We start from the raw sequence: 21,340 nt of genomic DNA on the forward strand, positions 1-21,340 counted from the left end.
AAATGCAAGATTTATTCTGAGGGTACAGTATGCATTCCTGGTTTTGAGAAAATGAAAGATTGTGAGCATAAACCAATAACAGCATTGTAAAAAGTTCTGGTCAGGTTAGAGAAGATGCAGAAGAGATTTACCAGGATGTTGCCTGGATTACGAAGCACGGTTGATTGAGCTCAGAATTCTCTTTGCAGCAACAGAGGATTTGAGGTGACTTAATAGAGATCGAAAAGATTATTTGAGGAGGAGTCACGTGATAGAGTAGTGGCCGGTAGGAGAATACCAGCCCTCTCCAGAAAAAAAGAAATAAAGTGAAGAAAATACAAAGTTCAAGAAACACAAAACATAACAAATAAAAGATAAACTTATGGAAAAAAGAAAGAAAATGGCACCTAAGAAGGAAAAAGTAAAAACCGGGAAAAAAAGAAGACGCCGGAAGAGAAAGGAGAAGGCCTTTCCTGCATGAAGAAACAGGGAGTCGTCATGGAGAAAACAGCCCACTCCCCAAGGTTGGCGACGACCCCAGAGAGTCGCAACCTCCCGACTGCTGGACTGCAAAAATGGCTCTCTGAGCCAAACAGATGCACGCAATGCACACACTAAGGAAGAAAACACCGACAGGAGGGGGGCCCAGCTGAGGAGTGAACTAACACAGCGCGACCAGCTGAGGGATGCCCGACATCAGGGCTCTCAGCTGGAAGAAGAGGAAAGCGACAGGAAAGGGAGTGATAGGAAAGAAGAACAGCAACAGGAGGCCCAACAGATGAGTAGCCCAGAAGAAGAGGACCAACAGCAAGAAATCATGCAAGAAGACGCCCAGCAAAGTGAGACAAGCAACTCAACAAGAAAGTCAGAAGAGACACAGATACAAGGAAGAGAAGAAGAAAACACAAACACAGGTGCAGACACAGAAGAAGACCAAGCTCTGCACAGAGGAATAGAAGGTAAAATAGATGGACAGTATATAGATTTTTTTTTAATTTCAAGAACAAATGAAAGCATTAAAAGAATGGTTGACATTAGAATTTAGTGAAATGAAAAGAAAAATGAAAAGTACAGAAGAAAAAGTGAGTAGAATAGAGGTGGTCATGACAGAAATAGGGAAAAGATTAGAAAATGTGGATCAACGAGAAATGGCTGTAGAAATGGAAGTGAATGACTGAAGAAAATTGGAAGAAAGTGACAAAAAAGTTAGAGTCACAAGAGTTGTTAGCTCAGAAAATTGACATAATGGAAAATTATAGAAGGCAAAACAACATAAAGATAGTGGGCCTAAAGGAAGATGAAAAAGGCATAGATATGAATGAATTTATAAAAGAATGGATCCCAAAGGTCCTGGGAATGCCAGAAATACAGGAAGGAATGGAAATAGAAAGGGCACACAGAACACGAGCCCCGAAACCAGTCAAAACAAAAACCAAGATCAGTTTTAGTAAAATTTCTGAAATACATGACAAGAGAAAATATACTGGAGAGGGCAAGGAATAAAATTAGTTAGAGAAGACAAAAAAAAACCATTGGAATACAAGGGTCAAAAAATATTTTTTTACCCAGACATAAGTTTTGAACTCCTAAAAAAGAGGAAGGAGTTTAACACAGCAAAATCGATCCTATGGAAAAAAGGCTATAAATTTATGTTAAGATTTCCAGCTTATATAGTTATCCCTGGGGAGCAAAACAGACTGTTCTCGGATTCGGAGAAAGCACGAAAATTTGCAGAACGCCTGCAGGACAGAAGGAGAGATGAAGAGATGTAACAAGAATGAAGAACGGCGATAAAATACATATAAAGATGTAAAAATAATGTATAAGTAAGAACTAAAGAAGGGAATGAAAAGGGAAGAAAGGGGGAAAAAAGAGAGCTTTATTATACAAGTTAAAAGAAAGTGTTTTCTGGGGAGGGCTGGGTGGGGGGGGGGAAGAGGAGAAGGGAAAAACTGTCACTGCAAAATCAGTTGACGCTGCGAGCAAGATCACAATCCAAATGAAAAGGTGAGTTGTGGTTGCCCGGCAAGGGATAAGAGGCAACTCAGAGAGGGAGGGAACTTTTGGGGGCAAGGTATGTGTGGGTGTGGGAACCGTGGGGGTACTTTAGGTTTTAAATGTGTTGTCGTACATTAAGTTTAATAAGAGAAAACTAAGAGATGAAAATGGGGGAAAGGGGGATGGAGGTGGAGAATAGGTGGAAAAGAAATGTAAACAAGATATAAGATGGCCATGTTGAACCATATGACTATAAACATTAATGGAATACATAGCCAAATTAAAAGAGGCTACTAAATTTATTCTAAATCAGATACTAAATAAAATTACAAACAATAACATACCAAAAAAAACAGATATTTCTTTTAAATAACATAAGTAGTAAAGAATTAGGCCTCAAATTGGATAAAGCACAAAAAAGATTCATTATGATAGCCTTAGCAGTCGCAAAAAAATGTATAATGCCAACTTGTAAAACGGAAGAGAGCCTGAGAATACAGCAATGGTACTTGGAGATGAATAAATGTATTCCATTGGAATAAATAACATATAATTTAAAAAATAAAGTCACAGTGTTTGAACAAATTTGGGAACCGTACATGGAACATATCAGAGAGAGCTTGCGTTCAACCTCCATCCCCTAAAATGAAAATGATAAGACGAAAAAAACGACTTGATTCAGTGTGTAATAAATAGACGACGCCTTTTTCTTGTTTATTTTCTTTTGTGTGAAGATATTGTTTTATTATTGAATACCAATGGGATTTGGGGGGGTGGGTAGAGGGGAGGGAGGGAAAGGGGGAAAAAAATGGAAAAAAAGGTCACTGTATAAATTTAACGAGAAACGTTTGTACATATTTTGGTTGACATGATTCAGTGTGAAAAATTTTTTTAAAAATCCGAGAAGCAATTTGGTCATTATATGTACTGCTACACCGATGGAAATATTTGAAATCGCAACAATCTGTGAACTTGATCATGAAGTACCTCACTTTCCAAGAAAAACGCGAGTAGAAGCCGAATGAGTTCTCCATTAGCACTGCGTTTGCCTTGCTCTTTGGCCGTGATCTCGTCTCGAGTCGCATCATGATGACGTCGTAGTCTGAAACAGAGTGGGACTTCATTACAGGTATGATCAGAAAGGCCGGAGTCCATGGGCCTAAAGTTTACTCAAGAAAATTCAATATCACAGCAGGTACAAGGAAGTGGTAGAGGAATGGGTGATGGGCGGGAGTCTAGCACTCACATCACCTCCTCAAACTCCCCCCCCCACCCACCAAGGCACAAACTGCAGCTGCTTGTGCCCAACCTTTCATGAACTCCGTTATTGTTCAGGAAGTTGTTGTAGGGTCACTGAGGCTTCACTTTCTTCATTTGACCAAAGGTTTGAGACTGCGAACTGGTCATTGTCCTTTATGGTACCTGGTTCAAATGTGCATGGAAACATCAGTGGAAGGCGACCAATCCAAGGTGTTATAAATCAGAGTGATAGGACCCTGAAATGCAGCAGCCTCTTTCCTCAGGGACCCCTGCCACCCAGGCCATGCCCTCTTCACTCTGCTGCCATTGGGGAAAAAGGTACAGGAGCCTGAAGAGAAGCACTCAGTGGCATGAGGACAGCTTTTTCCCCTCCGCCATCAGATTTTTGAATGAACAATGAACCACCAACACTACCTCACTGACCTTTTCTTACACAATTATTTATTTGCAAAATTATGCTGGTGCAAAACAAGAAATCTCATGACACGTTCATGACAATCAATTCTGATTCTGATTGCCTGGGGTGATGGTGGAGGCTGAAACAATAGAGACATTTACAAGACTCTTAGATGTCAGAAAAGTAGAGAATTCTGTACGTAAGGGAGGGAAAGGTTAGTTTGAGTAGGTTTACGTCAGTCAGCACAACATCGAGAGGGTCGAAGGACCTTTACTGGAGCTGTAAGGTTCTACGTTCTATGAACCAGGTCATAGTCTGTACCAGATGCTCCATCTCTATGCTTTGCAGAGGAATCGCGGTAGAGAAAAATTGGTTAACTAATGGCCCAAGTGACAATCCTAGAATAGGCAGTCTACGAGTAGCTCATCTTGGTCTCACTGGCTACACACGTAATGATAAAACCAGCAAGTTAACAAAGAGCGCATATCAAACTTACTTAATGTAGACAAAACGTCCTGCAGCTGCTGCTGTTGGTCGGTGAGAGGCATAGACCAGGGGATACACACACTCGCATTCCTCATTGCTCAACACATCATCAGTATTCCTGGACACAAAGGAGGGCGTGCAATGAAACAGCAGCAACAATGACCTCAAAGCACATTTTACAAAGCTCAATGAAGTTCCATTCAGTGCTGGCAGTGATGTGGCCAATTTTGCACAGGAAGATCCCACTCACTGCAATGAGTCAAATATTAGATGGACTTTTTAATGACATTGGTCACAGAATACATAATGGCAAGGTCGCCCAAAGTAAATATTCCTGGTTCTCTTCAAGCAGCCCACAGAATCTCCCACATTCGCCCAAGGGACAAGGCAGTAAACCTGCTCAATATACAAAAATGCAAGAGAAACAGAGGTCACGCAGCATCTATAGAAAGCACTGCTGAACCCCAGAGTCTGTAGACTTTCTTGCTCAACTCACATGTCCCTCATTTATACCACCTTAGATAATGCACTCGAAGGCTGGAGTAGAATTTAAATCCACAACCTGGATATAAGGCATGGGGGGAAAAGAGGTTAGGGGAGATAGCATTTAAGGGTTTTTTTTTCTTTTCACAGAGAGTGGTGAGTGCCTGGAATGTATTGGCGATGGTGGTGATGGAGGCTGGTACTGCAGCAACATTTCAAAGACTCTAAAATAGGCATGGGGATGTAATAAAATTGGGATGTGATGGCTTGTGCGGTTGGGATGGACTGGATTGATCTGGAGTAGGTTTGCATAGGTTAGCATGGTACCTTTGGCCAAAGAGCCCGTACTGTGCTGTAATGTTTCTGTGTTCTAACCTCCCGACAAAGTTAAAAAACTGAGAATACAAATTATACAGAAACACCATTGAATATCAGTGTAACTAAAAATAGCAACGAGAGGCTAAAGAGCAAAACAACACTGAGAAAGTGATTATTCCATTTGATGGGAAGAGGCAACTCAAACAGGTACAATAAGGCGCATAGTTTCATTGAAGTCATCAGGCAGGGTCAAAAAGTATTTAAAAAATGCTTATCAGCTGTTTATAAAAAGCAAGAGCCATGATTAAATAATCTTCAGCAAGTTCTTTTGGTAAACCGAGATGCCTAAAAATTATCCAAAGATTCTATTCTGACCTGCTGCAAGGAACTGAGGAAGTGTGCTGAACTTTTCTCAGCGTGTCAGCTGAGAGGAAGTCATGAATAACCTGTTTACACAAGCAAGTTATTTCCCAGATAAAGGGTCCCAACCCGAATCGCTGGATGGACGCTGCCTGACCTGCTGAGTTCCTCCAGCAATTTCCAAAATCTGCAGGTTTTGTGTTTCTCTTAAACTATTTCAAATTCCTGGGTGTTAAAATCGCTGAAGATCTGTCCTGGGACCTCCATGTTGACGCAATCACGAACAAGGCTTGCCAGCGACTCTACTTTGTGAGGATATTTGGTACATCAACAAAGACTTGCAAATTTCTACAGGTGTACCGCAGAAAGCATTCTGACCGGTTGCATCACTGTCTGGTACGGAGGTGCCAATGCCCAGGACAGGCAAAAGACTACAGAGTTGTGAACTTGGCCTGCACCAACACACATCAATTTTCACTTAATTGAGGGCAATCTACAAGAGGCAGTGCCCTAGGAAAGCAGCCTCTATCCTCAAGGATCCCCACCACCCAGGCCATGCCCTCTTCACTTCACTATCATCGGGAAGGAGATACACGAGCCTGAAGACAAGCACTCAACAGTACAAAAGCAGCTTTTTCCTGCTCCACCATTAGGTTTCCGAATGGACAATGAACTACAGACACTACCTCACCCCTTTTATTAAAAAAAACCCCACTAATTTATTTATTTTAAAATGCAATTTTAGAGCAATATTTGCAAAACAATGACATGACATTTCCATGACAAATTCTGATTCTAACTTCTGGCTGTCAAAGATTTCCAAGTCAACATATGCAAGACACACAGCTCTCTTCTGGCTGTCTTTCAAAGTGGCAAACACCTGAACCATTATGACAGGGAACCCCATTCAGCAATCTTTTATCAAAACCATCAAGCATATTTTTTCTGATCCAAACTTTATTTTGACAGGCCAACACATCCATGCTGACCAAGTTGGCATTCTGGGCTAGCTCCATATCTCTCCAAACCCTTTCTTTTGTATGTCAAAACTGTGCCCACTTCTAGTTTCCTATGGCAGCTCATTCCGAATATGGACTACCCTCTGAGTGATATGCAAATGATCCAACATAGAATATTTCTCTAACAAACACTTGCTCTTGCAACAAAGAAGATTGATGGCACGATCAGCGTAGACCCAGGTTCAAGTCCAGCGCTGTCTCCCCACATCTGCGTGGGTTCCCTCCGACGGCTCCGATTTCCTCCCACTGCCCAAACACACAAGGGGGTTGTAGGTTCATGGGTGTATTTCGGTAGCACGGGCTTGTGGGCTGGAAGGGCCTGTTACCATGCTGTTTGTCTAAATTTAAATTAAAGTAGATCAAATAGGAGGTTCAAATGTCAAAGGTCTGATTATTGAATGATAAAACAATGAAGATTCAAAGTTAAAGAGTGAGCTACATTTATAGTTAAAGGGTAACTTGTTAATTAGATAGTTGATTCATGGCTCCTTTAAGGAACAGTTGGGGATGTAGAGCCCGTGACAACTATTTATGAGCAGATTTCACAAGTGCCATTAGTTGATTCTGTGTACAATGGTCATATCGAATAGCTTGCAGCATTTTGCGTCATACAATCTTCAATTATTTCATACAACACCTCACATAAGTGAGGAATGCATTTGACAAGTTTGTCCCCAGCTGTCAGCACTGCCAGATTTGCACCAATGGACTGCCATTGAAAAGTGTTAGGTAAAAACATCATGAGCTGGGAATGTAGAGGGAGTCACCCAGTGCTGGGCCGTAACAAGATGCAGTTGTGACCTTGTACTCTCAAGATAAGAGTGGGGATGACAAATTGATGTGCAGGAGGCTAGCAGAGAGGGATAGCAACAGTTTATTCATTGGACAATGTCATGGTATAATAATTTACTAAGTACGTATCCTAAGGTATATAAAAAACACCACTTGCTGATAACGGCAGAATGCGCCTTCTCCAACTAACACTGTTAGTTGCAAGTGTTACAATCCGGCAATAAAGAACAAAGAACCTTGATTTCGACTCAGTCTGGTGTTTGACTCACTCATTCATGAACAAAGCAGACCTAACAAAAGGTAGTCATTTTTTTCTCTTTCACGCAGAGAGTGAATGTGGAAGGGCGGGAATGGAACGCGCGGAAGGGCGGGAATGGTGAATATGGGCTGGATTTCAACACTCAAGAAATATTTGGATAGGTATATGGATGAGAGGGCTATGGACCAGGTGCAGGTCAGTGGGACTGGGCAGAATACCTTGGCATGGACTAATGAGCTGAAGGGCCAGTTTCTACTGCAGTGTTCTGTAATTCTCAAGGTTAGTCAAGGATGAACAATAAATCCAAGCCAACAAGATCCAGGGGAGTAGATTTAGGACGGAGATGAGGAGGAGCTGCTTTTCCCAGAGGGTGGGGAATCTGTGGAATTCGCTGCGCATTGAAGCAGTGGAGGTGACCTCAGTAAAATATATTTACGACAAGGCTGGATAGATTTTAACATAGTAGGGGAATTAAGGGATATGGGGAAAAGGCAAGTTGGTGTGGATCTCATCAGATCAGCCAATATCACATTGAATGGCAGAGCAGGTTCGACGGGCCAAACATATTTCTTATGTTCTTATGTTCTTAACACCTATAAAAATTGATGAACATACAAAACAGTAAAATACTTACTGGAGAATGAGAGTCAATAGGCTGACTGCTTCCACTCCTACATCGTAATCCTGGTCTAGGACCATAGACACCATCCTATCCTGTGTGGAAATCAAAGGCCAAAAAGCTCAATCCAAAAATAAACCATGAGCTACAAGGCTTGAACCCATGCTGCGAAGGGAGCCAGTCCCACGATCCAAATGCTGGTAAGTTCCAAGATCAGACCAGATACACCATCCTCCATTAGTGAAGAAAATTTGCCTGTCCGCACAGAATACTCTTTTTTCCCCTCTCTCATGTTATGTGTAGTGTATAAGAGTAAAGAGGTGTTGATGAGGCTCTATGGGGCACTGGTGCGACCTCATTTGGAGAAGTGTGTACAGTTTTGGGCCCCCTATCTTAAAAAGGATGTGATGTTGTTGGAGAGGGCGCAGAGGAGATTTACTAGGATAATTCCCGGAATGCAAGGGCTAAAGTACGAGGAGCGTTTGGCAACTTTTGGGTTGTATTCATTGGAGTATAGGAGAATGAGAGGAGATCTCAGAGACATTTCATATTTTGAAAGGTTTAGATAGGGTGGATGCAGGTAAGATGTTTCCCTTGGCAGGTGAATCAGGGACAAGGAGTCATAGTCTGAAAATTAGAAGTTATCCATTTAAAACAGAGATTAGGAAGACCTTCTTTAGCCAGAGGGTTGTGGATCTGTGGAATTTACTGCTGCATTCAGTAGTGGAAGCCAGATCACTGGGAGTATTTAAACAAGAAATAGACAAGTATCTCATTAGTGAGGGTATCAAGGGATATGGGGGAAAGGCTGGAAATTGGAACTAGTGTAGAGCAGCTTAGTGTAGATTTACGGAACAGACTCGATGGGCCTAGTGGCCTACTTCTGTCCCTCTGTTTTGTGACCTTGTCAAACGGGATTAGTCAGAGAGGAGGGAAGCTACGGTAAGACTTCCAATGCATCTCCGGTGCAGATGACAATGAACCTCATTCATTCAGATCCGGGTAATGGAGAAGAATGGAGAAGAGGCCTTTACCTTGAAGCGGTTGGTGAAGAGCTCCAATTTCTGGCAGATTTCCTTGCTTTCGTACAGATGTCGGAGGGACTTTAAGCACTTCAGCCTCACTTCTCGTTGCTGAAATAATGTAACAGGCAAGATGATGGGTTAAGGATCAAGGTGCTTGTGACAGACCTCAAACTGGAAGTAGATTCTGGCCCACCAGATTGGATTTCCCAAATACACAAACTGAATGGAAGCCACATTATTGATTGAATTGATACAGCATTATATATAATATATCCACAATCAGAATATACTCAAACTTCTAGACTAAAAACCCCCCAAGTCTTTTGTGGTGTGACTCCTGCGACTGCGAGACCCGTTCTTCCAAGTTTAATTTTACTTGAGATTACAGCACCTGGCAGTCTCTGGGTTCTCCAGCATTTCTCAAGAGACAGAATTTCTCGACACAGACTTATTTAAACCACAGAACCATAGATAGGCTTTATTAGTCTGCCGACCACCTAACCTGTTCCTTCATCCTCCATACTGCTCCCTTCCACATTCCTGTCCAAATTTTTCTTAAATGTCAGAATCGAGCCCAGATTCACTACTTCAGCTTGTAGCTCATTCCATACTCCCACCACTCTCTGTGAGGAACTTCCCCCTAATTGCTCCCCCTAAACCTCTCCTCTTTAACCCACATCCTCCGATTTGTACCTAGCCCAACCTCAGTGGAAAAAGCCTACCTACCCTTATTCTGTCAAATCTCCTCTCATTTTTCTACGCTCCAGGGAATAAAGTCCAAACCTGTTTAACCTTTCCCTGTTCCTGAAGTCCGGGCAACATCTTCTTTGCACTCTCTTTACCTTATTAATGTCTTTCCTGTAGCTCAGTGACCAAAACTGCACACAATACTCCAAATTTGGCCTAACCAACGTCTTATGAAACTTTACCTTAACATCCCAACTCTTATACTCTCAGTTCATGTTCTCTTGTTTGCATCTCCCCCCTTTCTTAAAGGAAAAAGCCTCTCTATGTCAACTGTATCTTTACCCTTAATAATTTAAAATACCTCAATCAAATCCTTTCTCAACCTTCTATGCTCCAAAGAATAAAAACCTGAGATCTTCCTCCTAAGTAATATAAAAAACAAAGAATTTGGACTCGATTTGGATGGAGCACAAAAAAGATTTGTTATGATAGCCCTAGCTGTAGCAAAAAAATGTATTATGTCAACCTGGAAATTAGAAGATAACTTGAGAATACAACAATGGTATATAGAAATGAATAAATGTATTCCATTAGAAAAAATAAAATATAATTTAAGAAATAACATTACAATATTTGAACAAATATGGGAGCCATACATGAAACACAATAGAGAAAACCTACCGTGGACATCTACCACCTAAAATGACAGAAGGAGAAGATAATGAAAAGAAATGACTCAGTGGAATTTCTTGTTTATTTTTATTGAGTGACAACATTGTTTAATGGGTTTAATGTTTCTTATATTCTGAACTTTAAATAAATGGGAGGGGAGGTGAGGGAGGGAGGGGAGGAGGGAAGGGGGGAGAAAACGACACTGTATATATTTAAGAAGGAAAATGTATGCATCTTGATCAATATGGTTTAAAGTGTGAAAAATAAAACATTTTAAAAAGAATAAAAACCTAACTTATTTAAACTTTCCCGAGAACTTAGGCCCTGTAACCCCGGCAAAAGTTTAGTAAATCTTCTCTGCACTCTCTCCAATTTGTTGACATCTTTCCTAAACTTTTGTGACCAAAAGTGTACACAATACTCCCAAGTTTGGCCTCACCAAAGCCTTGTACAATTTTAACATAACAGCCCAGCTCCTAGACTCAATGCTCTGATTTATAAAGGCCAAAATATCATAAGCTTTCTTCACCACCCTATCCACATGTGACTTCACCTTCAGGGAACTATGAACCATTATTCCTAGATCCCTCTAGGATCCCTCTACTGCATTCTTCAATGCCCCACCGTTCACCATGTATGTCAGCTCTACCAAAATGTAACATCTCACACTTATCTGCAGTTATTCCAACACCACCACTCTGCTGTTTATCCATCTTGGTATATTAATAAATCGCAGGTACCTTGTCATGCAACATCCAGCCGACGTACTTCAGGTAGCTGTCATTAAGAAACGAGTCGCTGTAGCGTTTCATCCACACACCAATCTCTTCCATACAGACTGCCCGTATCTCAGCAATAAAATCCCTGCCAAACGAGTGAAAACGGTGAGATGATACATGGTTAAGGTGGCACAACACTCACCCCAACACAGATCAACCTGGTCACTGGCACGTTCTGTACAAAGATTTCTCAGGACGACCACCAGACCATTAAAGGAATGCGGGATTTTGTATTCAAGCAGCTGCAACTTACCGATACCGATGGACAAACACTCCCTTAAAGATCGCATTCATCATGTTCTCAATTTCTTCCTGATTCTGCAGCAACTGTAAAATAAGATGAGAGCCATTTCAGTGTGGAATAAGCAAAGTAGGACACCGAATAATAAATTCAAGGGTTAGTCTGTGACCGTGGACCAGTTCAGTGTGTCAGGTAGAAGGTGCGGACAGCTGAAGTTTATCACCTCTAGGTTCACAAAGTTTCCTCCCGCCTACCAACAGCTATCAGGCTCTTGAACCCCCCCCCCACAACATTATGCCAGGACCACCTGATTCGACCGCCTTCCCTTTGTGTTCCTTTATTGTGCATTTGTAGTTAAGTACCGCAGAAGATGCAGTACTGCTTTCATCACAGTAGAAGTCCAAAAATCCAGATGGCAGAAATCCGGACCACCCAAGAATCTGGACTTTAATTTTGTGTCCGTGCGCAAGTGCCACAGAGGTACAACAGCATTTTTATTTTTCTTTAAAACTGTATGTTTGGAAAAATGAAGTGTGCTGTTTTTGCTAATGAATAAACTCTCAAAATTTACCTGTTCCTCTCTTCTTTATTCCATCTTAAATTTAAATTTTAAAAGTCCTGCCCAAGAATCTGGAAAACCCAAAAATCCGGACCGACCCAATCCCCGAGCAGTCCTGATTTTATGACTTCTACTGTACATACATCAATGCATTGTATTTATTTAAATGACAATTAACTCTCATTCAAGACATCTCTCAGATGGACCACTGAACTCTGGCAATTGGTAAACATTACTCGAACACTGCTACTTAACTCCAATCTTCATCTGGTCGGTCCAAATGAGACAAGTGCATTTTACACCAGCATGGTACAGCTACACTGCACACAAAACACTGCAAATTAAAATGCATATGTAGAAATCTGAAGTAAAAACAAAATTCTGGGAACATTCAGCAGGTTAATGTTGCACAATGTTATTACAGCGCCAGGTTCAAATCCAGTGCTGCCTGTTAGGAGTTTGTGCATTATCCCCATGCCCACATGGGTTTCTTCTGGGTGCTCAGGTTCCCTTCCACCCTCCTAAAACATACGGGGTTTGAAAGCTAATTGGTGTTTTTGAGCGGCACTGGCTTATGAGACAGAAGGGTTTGTATCTCTAAAAAACAATTGATAAATTAGGCAGCTTTTGTGGAGAGGAAATGCTGATTAAGCAGTAAATTACACTGGAGTGATCCTGTACATTTCAGCATTCCAGACTATTTAATTCTCCAACTTTTGCCAACTCGCTCTGGGTCTGCATCAGAACTTGCATGTGTGCTAAAAGCTATCCAGTGGATACGTCAGGTTGTCCTCTCCCCACGGGTACAATCTGGCCTACTCGCCACATTGGAGTTTTTAAAAAAAATCTAGACAGCACGGGAACAGGCCCCTTTCGGCCCACGAGCCTGCACTGCCCGATTACACCCAATTAACCTTCAAACCCATACGCTTTTGAAGGGTGAAAGGAAACTGGAACAGCCGGTGGAATCCCATGCAGGTCATGGGGAGAACGTACAACCTTCTTAGACAAGCAGAGAACTCAATTCTAGGCCACTGGGAGCATTGTGCTAATCGTGCCACCAATTCTGCTATTATTTACAGGTACCAACAGAGGAAAAGACATAACCACATACAAACTACTCATCTGACATTCTTACCCTATCATAGGCAGTCGTCTTTCTGCCCTCTCCATCCCTCCATGCACCTTAAAATTACCGATTTTATTTCCCTTTCTCAGCTCCGATAAATGTTTTTAGTATTTCTTCCCCAACCTCCCCCACCCCCCCCCCAAACTGAGAGCAGCTCTGATAAATGTTTCAGACCTGAAATGCTCACAAGTGCTGCCTGCCAGGTTTAGTGACTACAGATTCTGTTATTTTCTCATCCTTCAGTAGTTCATCACACGTTCAGACAGACAAGCCCACAAGTACTGCATTACTTGCTGCTCACCTCCTTACGTTTCTGCAGCAGCATCTCCAACCGGTCGTTGGCCCTCTTGCCTGCTGCCTTGTTCCGCTCAGTGTCATATTGACGCTCATTGTTTTCTTGGTGAACTTTCAGATTCAAGGCCACATCCACCAGTGCTGTCATCAGCTTCATTGCTGTAAGGACCAAAATTAAATATTGCTGACACACACCACAGAATCCACCAGGTGCCCCCAACCTGAAGCTCCAGCCCCTTTGAAACTCTGCTGGTTCGCCTATCCACAAACACCAGGGGCAGCTCCAACGACAAAACACCAAGACCCTTTTGTGAAGCCCTTATGCCACAGTGCTTAAACATAAGAGATGGGCCTTGTAATACTAACCGGCCAGAGTGCTGGTATGCCTGAAAGCACGGACCTGGGAATCAGAGAGACCAGTCAAGAGGGAAATGACCGTGTCCACCATGTTCTCATCGTAAATGACGTTGTACTGACACCGACGCACCAACACGGTGATGAATTCACAGAAATTGTGCCGGAACTTCTTCCACACAGGGCCAGTCATCGACAAGGGGTAATCACCACTGTCCTGCAACAACAGAGGAACTGTGTCAGTTTTCTGACAATACCCATACAAAAAGGAGCAAGGAATGGTTCACAACACCATTTCCCAGGCACAGATGTGGAGATGCACATTCCTCACCCACCTGGAAGTGAAAAATGACTGGAAGGCAGATACACTATAAATTCGTTGAGCACCTTGGCTCTGTCCGCCACAACAACAGGGATCTTCCAGTGCCACCTATTTCAATTCCATGGTCAGTAAGGGAATGGGGCGTCAGGTGGCACTGGAAGATCCCTGCTGTTGTGCCAGACTGAGACCACCTGCACACTGGAGGAACAACACCTCATATTCCTTCTGGGCACACCCCCCCCCCCCCCCCCCAACCGGATGGCAGTAACATCGACTTCTCAGGTTTCTGTTAACCCTCGCCCCTAATCTTTCCTCACATTTTTCCCCTTTTCAGAGCCAAAAACTCCCCTCTCCCCCAGTCACCTTTCCTTTCTCCTGTGTCGTTATTCCGTTAATGTTTATAGTCATATAGTCCAACGTAGCCATCTTATATATTTATTTTCACTTCTTTTCCACCTCTTCACCATCTCCATCCCCTTTTTTTCCCATTACTGTTTTTTTAAGTTTTCCTTTTTAATTTAAGTCATGAAATACCCCAACAGTCCCCACAAGCAATAACCCTTTAACCCCAAATGAACCTCCCCTCCTTGGATTGCCCCTTGACGGCAACCACAACTCCCCTTTCCATTCGGTTTGCGAACTTGCTCGCAAGCGTCAACCGATTTCGCAGTGACCATTATTCTCCCACCCCCAGAGAACACTATTTTCCTATACCTATAACAAAGCTCTCTCTTTTTTTCCCCTTCTCCCCCTTCTCTTATCCATCTTTAAATCTTTGTACACAAATGAAATCTTGAACTTTAACAGGATGCCATAGACTCACCTCATCAAACTCTTCAGTCAACTTCCGAATTATCTCTGCATTCTGAAGCTTTTGGAACATCTCTGAGGAAATGACACCTGATGCGAAAGAAAAGCAATGTGTATAATTCCTTCCCCCTCATCTCCAAGAACCGATTCCCCTAACAGAAGCAGGTTTTCTGCTCAAGCTTGATTGCAGAGGAACAGAAGGTGTCTGAGTACAACCCTGAACTACAGTAAACAGGAAAGTCTGCAAACACTGATTGTAGTGCAACACACAAAAGTGCTGGAGAACCTCAGCAGGTCCCACAGTGCTCCTCGAGACCAGGGGTGGCCAGATTGCGGCCCATTGCCCATTTTTAAGGTGGACACTTGGGCCATGATCTGTATTCACCGAGAGTTGTGGAGAAATGTTGAGATCGCCTTGTACCTTTCCTCCTGTTCTTGTCTCCCACCCAACTTTGTGCTTTTTGAATGAGTTTTAATGCATTCAGTTAAAGAGCAGCAGATACAGAAATGCCGACTGTAATATGTGAGCACGTAAACTACCGTCACGTCAACAGTGAAACTGTTCAGTAGCGTCAGAGTTCTTTTGATAGAAAATAATTGTAAGCAGAGGTTTTCTGGTCTTTTTTAAAAAAAAAGACAATTTTTCCTGCAGTGTAGCATATTGAAAACTGCCAGACTTAATATTGTTATTTTTTCTGTATGTGGCCCACAAAAAAGCTTGGCCAACCTGCCAGAGACACTGCATGATCTGCTGAGAATCTCTAGCGGTCACTTTGCTCCCTCTTATGCTTAAGCCTACTGGAAGAGATGCCCATGCCTGATTCTGTGTGAATGGGAGGTTGCTTGGCCCCTCGAGGGCAATCATACAGGAGGAGGAGTCTGCCATTCAACCTCAATCCAACAGGATTGCTCGAGAGCAGTGGTTGAAGCACTGAACCTTGACATGAAACAAAAAGTCTGCAGATGGTGTGATGGTAGTGAAAACACAAATGCCAGAGGAGCTCAGCCAGTCTCACAGCATCCATAAGAGGCAAAGATGTTGACGCCTTGAGCCTGAGAGGCCCAAAATGTCGGTACCTTCACCTCATATGGATGCCGTGACATCCGAGTTCCTCCAGTATTTCTGCATGGAACAGTGATGTCCATTTGCCACAAGGACAGTTTACACCACCCTCTCCCCCCCCCCCCCAACATTCTGCCTACGACTCAGCTCTGCAGTAGAGCCAAACACAAATCAGCAAAAGCATCTTGATGCAGACGAGCGATTGATTTTACTGTCAAGATATCAAAGACATTTCATTAATCACACAAACTATGAACAGCAGGGTCATTGTCGGGTTTGGTTTACCTTTACATCCACAGCAGCGGATGAAGAAGTTAAGTAGTTCCAGTAGACCAGCCACCTTGTCCTCCTTGTAAAACTCCAACCATTCATCAACCAGCGTCTGTTGGTGGGGACATACACTAGAAATCTTAAGACTGTGTATTTACCTCCAAGCTAACATCATTACATTCACTGTTTTCTGACAATAATCTGATAGTTTTGATGGTCATTACAGTTTTTTTTCCCTCTTAAAATTCAGGTTTACAATCTCCAGATTATTAGTCCAATCTCTCAATGCTGTCACCATTGTACCCTTCCCAGGACAGGGTACACACTGCAATGCTGACATATTTATTCACTCAACTCTCACAGTTCAAGGATACAAACTGCTGTGATCCTGCATTCATTCACACCGTAAAAAAATATAGCTGTTCTTTTAGAAACGTCACTGCCTTCAGTCACCTTCCATTATAACAAATCAGTGTCAGGAAGGATGAATAACTGCTGCGTGGTAAATAAAAAAAACAAATGCGGATGTTGGAAACCTGACTTAATCTGGGGCGGTGTGATTATTACGAAGCTGTTGCAGGTTGGAATCCAGCATTGTCTCGAAGATTTTTCATTCTCTCCGAGCCCCCGTGGATTTTCCCTGGGTGCTTCAGTTTCCTCCCACTGTTCAAAATATTTGGGCAGTTAGCGCAACTCTATTACTGCGCCTGTGATGGAATCCAGCGCTCTCTGTAAGGAACTTGTACGCTTGCCCCATGTTTGTACGGGAGTTTCTCCGGGTCCTCCAGCTTCCTCTCACCATTGAAAACATACAGGGCGGAGCGCTAATTTGGGTGTAATTGGACAGTATGGGTTGAAATGGCCAGAATTAAAATAAAAAACAGAAAATGATGGAGACACTCAGCGAGTGAAGCAGAAAATGCGGAGAGAAATTTCTTCAGGTCAAAGACATTTCATTGATCACACAAACTATGAACAGCGGGGTCACACAGGCTATCTGGCCTCAACCTATAGGAGATATTCCTTCCTTCTCACATCCTTTTGGTTGAATCTAGCAAAATGCAAACCAAAAGGATGGTAATCAACCAATTTTGGCAGAATCAACAACAGGATTTAACAGCCAGGCCATCGAGAGTGTTAAAAAAAGAGACTTGGGGTACAGGTACATCATTGCTTGAAGGTGGTGGCACAGGTAGACAGGGGAGGTGAATATGCCCGGCACACTTGCCCTCATGAATCAGGGTACTGAGAACAGGAATGGAGATGTTACAATTGGACATGGTCATACTTCAAGGATTGTGCAGTTTTGGTCATCCAGCAACAGGACAAATGGCACTCAGCTGGTAAGGGCATAGAAGGAAAGGCTGGGACTTTTCTATCCTTGATTGTAGGAAGCACATGGGTGAAGTAGAGTAATAAACAGATCAGGAGGGCCTGGTTTAGGTTACTAGTCAGTCTTGTTCTGAGGGAAGTGGGGGGTCTAAAACAGGAGGGCAAAGGTTTAAGGTGAAGATTTAAAAGGGATCAAAGGGGCACCAATTTCCACAGAGGACGGTAGGTGTGGAACAAGCTTCCAGAGGAATTGGAAAAGTGGGTACAATTACAATGTTTAAAAAAGTGTTCAGATAGATGGATGGACAGGAAAGGTTCAAGGGGATAGGGACCAAACACAGGCAAACAGGACCAGCTCAGGTGGAGGAAATATTTTGAGCTGAACTTTCTCCTTCCACAAACACCGTTAGCACAACACTGTTATGGCGCTAGCGACCCAGGTTCTACTCTGGAGCTGTCTGTAAGGAGTTTAAACATTCTACCCATGTCTGCATGGGTTTCCTCCCACTCTTCAAAACCTACCAGGGTTGCAGGTCAATTGCGCGGCACAGGCTTGTGGCCTGTTATCATGCTGTATGTCTAAAATTTAAAAAGCGACCTGCTATTTCCAACACCTTTATAGCCACATTAGTGGTGACATTCTCATTCTTCGTACGTGCTGACACACATCTCATTGGGATTTCTACACCATTCTCGTTTCTCTCGGGAAATTTCTCTTTCCCACACTGTAGATCCACACAATATGAAATCAAATGCAAGACCCTTCCCCTCACCCCCCCCCACCCACTCTCACTGAAAGGGAGAGAGAAGCTACTTGAAGCACAGACCTGCATGGCACTTTTGGCCAATTTTACAGCCTCAAACAAGTTGTTAACTTCTTGTTCCTGTCTTTGAACACAATCTTTCAACTTGGATGACTGCTCCCATTTCCTGGAGGACTGGAAATGAAACAGACATTTAGTCCCTGTGCTGGTTGAGAAAGATATCTAATTTAATCCCACAGTTCTTGGTGCATTGCCTTTGGTTACAGAACCAAATGAATCTCCAAATTCATTTTCCAGTGAGATGAAAAAAGTTCTGCTGCCCCTTTCTCCAGGTTTCACAGGCTCCACACCACGCGCTTTGAATGAAAAGTTCTCCTCCTCCCCCTCCCCCTCCCTTCAGATCATCCAGCACTGGAACAGATTCCAGTACGTTATCCAATGCCAATCCAATTTTATTCTTCCCACCCAAGGGCTACTTTGAATGGCCAAGCTGTCCACAAACCTGGGATGGAGGGGGGGAGGGGGAAGAAACCAGGGAGGCCAGAGAATATGACACACACACACTTGCAAACAGACCCACAGTGCAGGATTCAAGCACCCGGGGAAGTGAAGCTGTGGCGACAACAGCTACAACGGAGCACTAGTTCTTCAGATCACATTCAATTCACCCCACAAACAATTCATCTCTCTTACCACGCTGCAGCCAAACTGACAAATGACCAGCTGTGAAAATGTTTCTGTAAATACCCTTTGTACACTCTTCTTCCATGGAAAAAAAACCCAAGACCTTGGGGTATAGGTACATCATTGCTTGAAGTTGGTGTCACGCAGCACCAAAATCCAGGCATTTAGTTTCACTGACCCCTTCCCCTCCCCATACCCCTTCCCCACTCCCCTCAGATTCTACTGCTATTGGAACAATTTACAGTGGAACCTTTGGAATGTGGCAGAAAAATGCAGCACACATAGAAACCTACATAGTAGAGAATGCTCAAATTCCAGACAACGGAGCTCGGCACCAAACCCAGGTCCTTGGAGCAGCAAGGCTGCTGAACAAGCTAACCAGGAGGCAGTGACCAGAACCATGAACAGTACACGGTCTGTACCCTGATATTTTATGCAACTCATAGTTTATACCTCAGCTAATGGAAGAATATAGGATCTTCTCAATGCTGCTAGAACCACTTTCTATCTTTGAGACCACCAGGCTATCTGCCTTGTCACCTTTTAAACAGTCCCAGTCTCATTGATGATGTGTTGCTTGACCTCAGCAACTCCCACACTAAATTTCAAAATTTCATTTTGCAATACAAGCTTCTACTTAGCTTTGATCCCCTAACCTCAATAACCTCCTCCAGCTACTCACAAGAAATAGGAGCAGGAATCAGCCATTCAGCCTGTCCTGCCCGGTGCACCATTCAATGAGATCATGGCTGATATGATGATCAGTTCATCTCCACTTACCTGACTTTTCCCCATATTCTTTAATTCCCCAACAATACAAAAATCCATCCAATCTTGTCTTAAATATATTCACTGATGTAATCGCCACAGTTTCAATGGTCAGTGAATTCCACAGATCAACCATCCTCTGGGCAAAGCAGTTCTTCCTCATCTCCGTCCTAAATCTACTGCCCTGAATCTGGAGGCTATGTCCCCTAGTTCTGGTCTCCCCCACCAATGAAAACAACTTGCCTACTTCTATCCTAGCTGTGCCTTTCATAAATTTTATATGTTTCTATAATATCTCCTTTCATCCTTCTAAATTCCAGTGAAAACAGTCCCAGACGTCTCAATCCTTCCTCATAGGCCAACCCCCTCATCCTCTGGAATCAATCTGGTGGCCGTCCTCTGCACCACCTCCAAAGCCAGTCCATCCTTCAAGTAGGGAGACCAGAACTGCATGCAGTCCCCCAGATGTGGCCTCACCAGGACCTCGTTCACTTGCAAGCAGGACCTCCCTACTCCTAGCAATGAAGGTCAACATCATCCATTCCAATTTGCCTTCTTGATAGCCTGCTGTATCTGTAAACCTTCTCATTAGGTATTCTTCAATCATTCATGCCACTTGATCTCTTACCAGACATCCTCCTGATTCCTGATCAGTGTCCTTTAAATGGTTACTCAAAGTAATGCATTATCAGAGTAACAAGGCGATCCTGAAACACAAGAAACCACCTCTTGTCACTTACCTGTAGGGCACGTTTAAGCTTTCCAGTTGACACAGACAAGTCACTGACTTCCTGCTCAATATCCTGCCACACATACCGACGTTTCTTCTCTGTCATCTGGTTACTTTCTGCCAACACTCTTTTCGGTTTCCTTGAAGGCTGTCAATGAATTGAGCATGTGAGGTGTTATTTAACAAAAATGAAATGCAAGGCATTCGCAGCACAGAATGAGGCTGTATGGTCTATCTATTCTGGTTTATGGTCAGAAAGAACCTCCTCTCACCCTCATCTAATACCATCAGTATATTCTTCACCAACTTCTCTTTAAGTGCGTCCAACTACTACATTGGGACAGTTTCCACCTGTTCAGCCTTTCCACAGGCATTTCACCTAAATTGGCACTGTTTGTGGACTTCAGGAAGGGAGAAACCAGACACAATCCAGTCCTCATTGAGGGGCTCAGGAGTAGAGAATTTCAGATTCCTAGACGCCAACACCACTGAAGATGCCCATCACATCGATGCATTCGCGAAAAAGACATGCCGATGGCTGCTCTTTGTTTGGAGTTTGAGGACATTTTACACATCATCAAACTCTTGCAAACTCCTACAAGGGTACCATTCTGACTGGATGATCACCGTGTGGAGGGACCAAAGAACAGAAACAGACTACAGATCTGTAAACTCGGCCAGTGTCATCATGGGGGCATCAGTCCTCACTCCACTGGGCTGATTAGGTCTTTATTGCTGAGATTTAAGAGTAGAGAGATTTTGTTGCAGATAGACAGGCTATAGGCGAGGCCACACTGGAACACCGGGCAGAAATTTGGCGCCTGCTCCTAAGGAAAAATGTGAATAGTAGAAATGGAGGCAGGCAAATAGAGAGTCACCTGCCTCAT

General features: G+C 43.1%; 1 protein-coding gene across 4 annotated transcripts in view; it reads right to left on the reverse strand.

Annotated features, from left to right (window-relative positions):
- LOC138754853 (cohesin subunit SA-2-like) overlaps nt 1–21,340 on the reverse strand; it is a 65,113-nt gene that overhangs the window by 34,322 nt on the left and 9,451 nt on the right. For all 4 annotated transcript variants that reach the window (XM_069919756.1, XM_069919755.1, XM_069919753.1 and 1 more), the window contains exons 6-17: nt 20,464–20,601; nt 18,335–18,445; nt 16,191–16,287; nt 14,856–14,932; nt 13,723–13,927; nt 13,364–13,515; nt 11,387–11,460; nt 11,095–11,218; nt 9,005–9,103; nt 7,986–8,065; nt 4,131–4,238; nt 2,965–3,079 (exon numbers count right to left, since the gene is read on the reverse strand). In XM_069919756.1, coding sequence (XP_069775857.1) covers nt 2,965–3,079; nt 4,131–4,238; nt 7,986–8,065; nt 9,005–9,103; nt 11,095–11,218; nt 11,387–11,460; nt 13,364–13,515; nt 13,723–13,927; nt 14,856–14,932; nt 16,191–16,287; nt 18,335–18,445; nt 20,464–20,601 — 1,380 coding nt within the window. The remainder of the gene's footprint in view (nt 1–2,964; nt 3,080–4,130; nt 4,239–7,985; nt 8,066–9,004; nt 9,104–11,094; nt 11,219–11,386; nt 11,461–13,363; nt 13,516–13,722; nt 13,928–14,855; nt 14,933–16,190; nt 16,288–18,334; nt 18,446–20,463; nt 20,602–21,340) is intronic.

This window comes from Narcine bancroftii, chromosome 2 (assembly GCF_036971445.1).
Source record: "Narcine bancroftii isolate sNarBan1 chromosome 2, sNarBan1.hap1, whole genome shotgun sequence".
NCBI classification, from domain to species: domain Eukaryota; kingdom Metazoa; phylum Chordata; class Chondrichthyes; order Torpediniformes; family Narcinidae; genus Narcine; species Narcine bancroftii.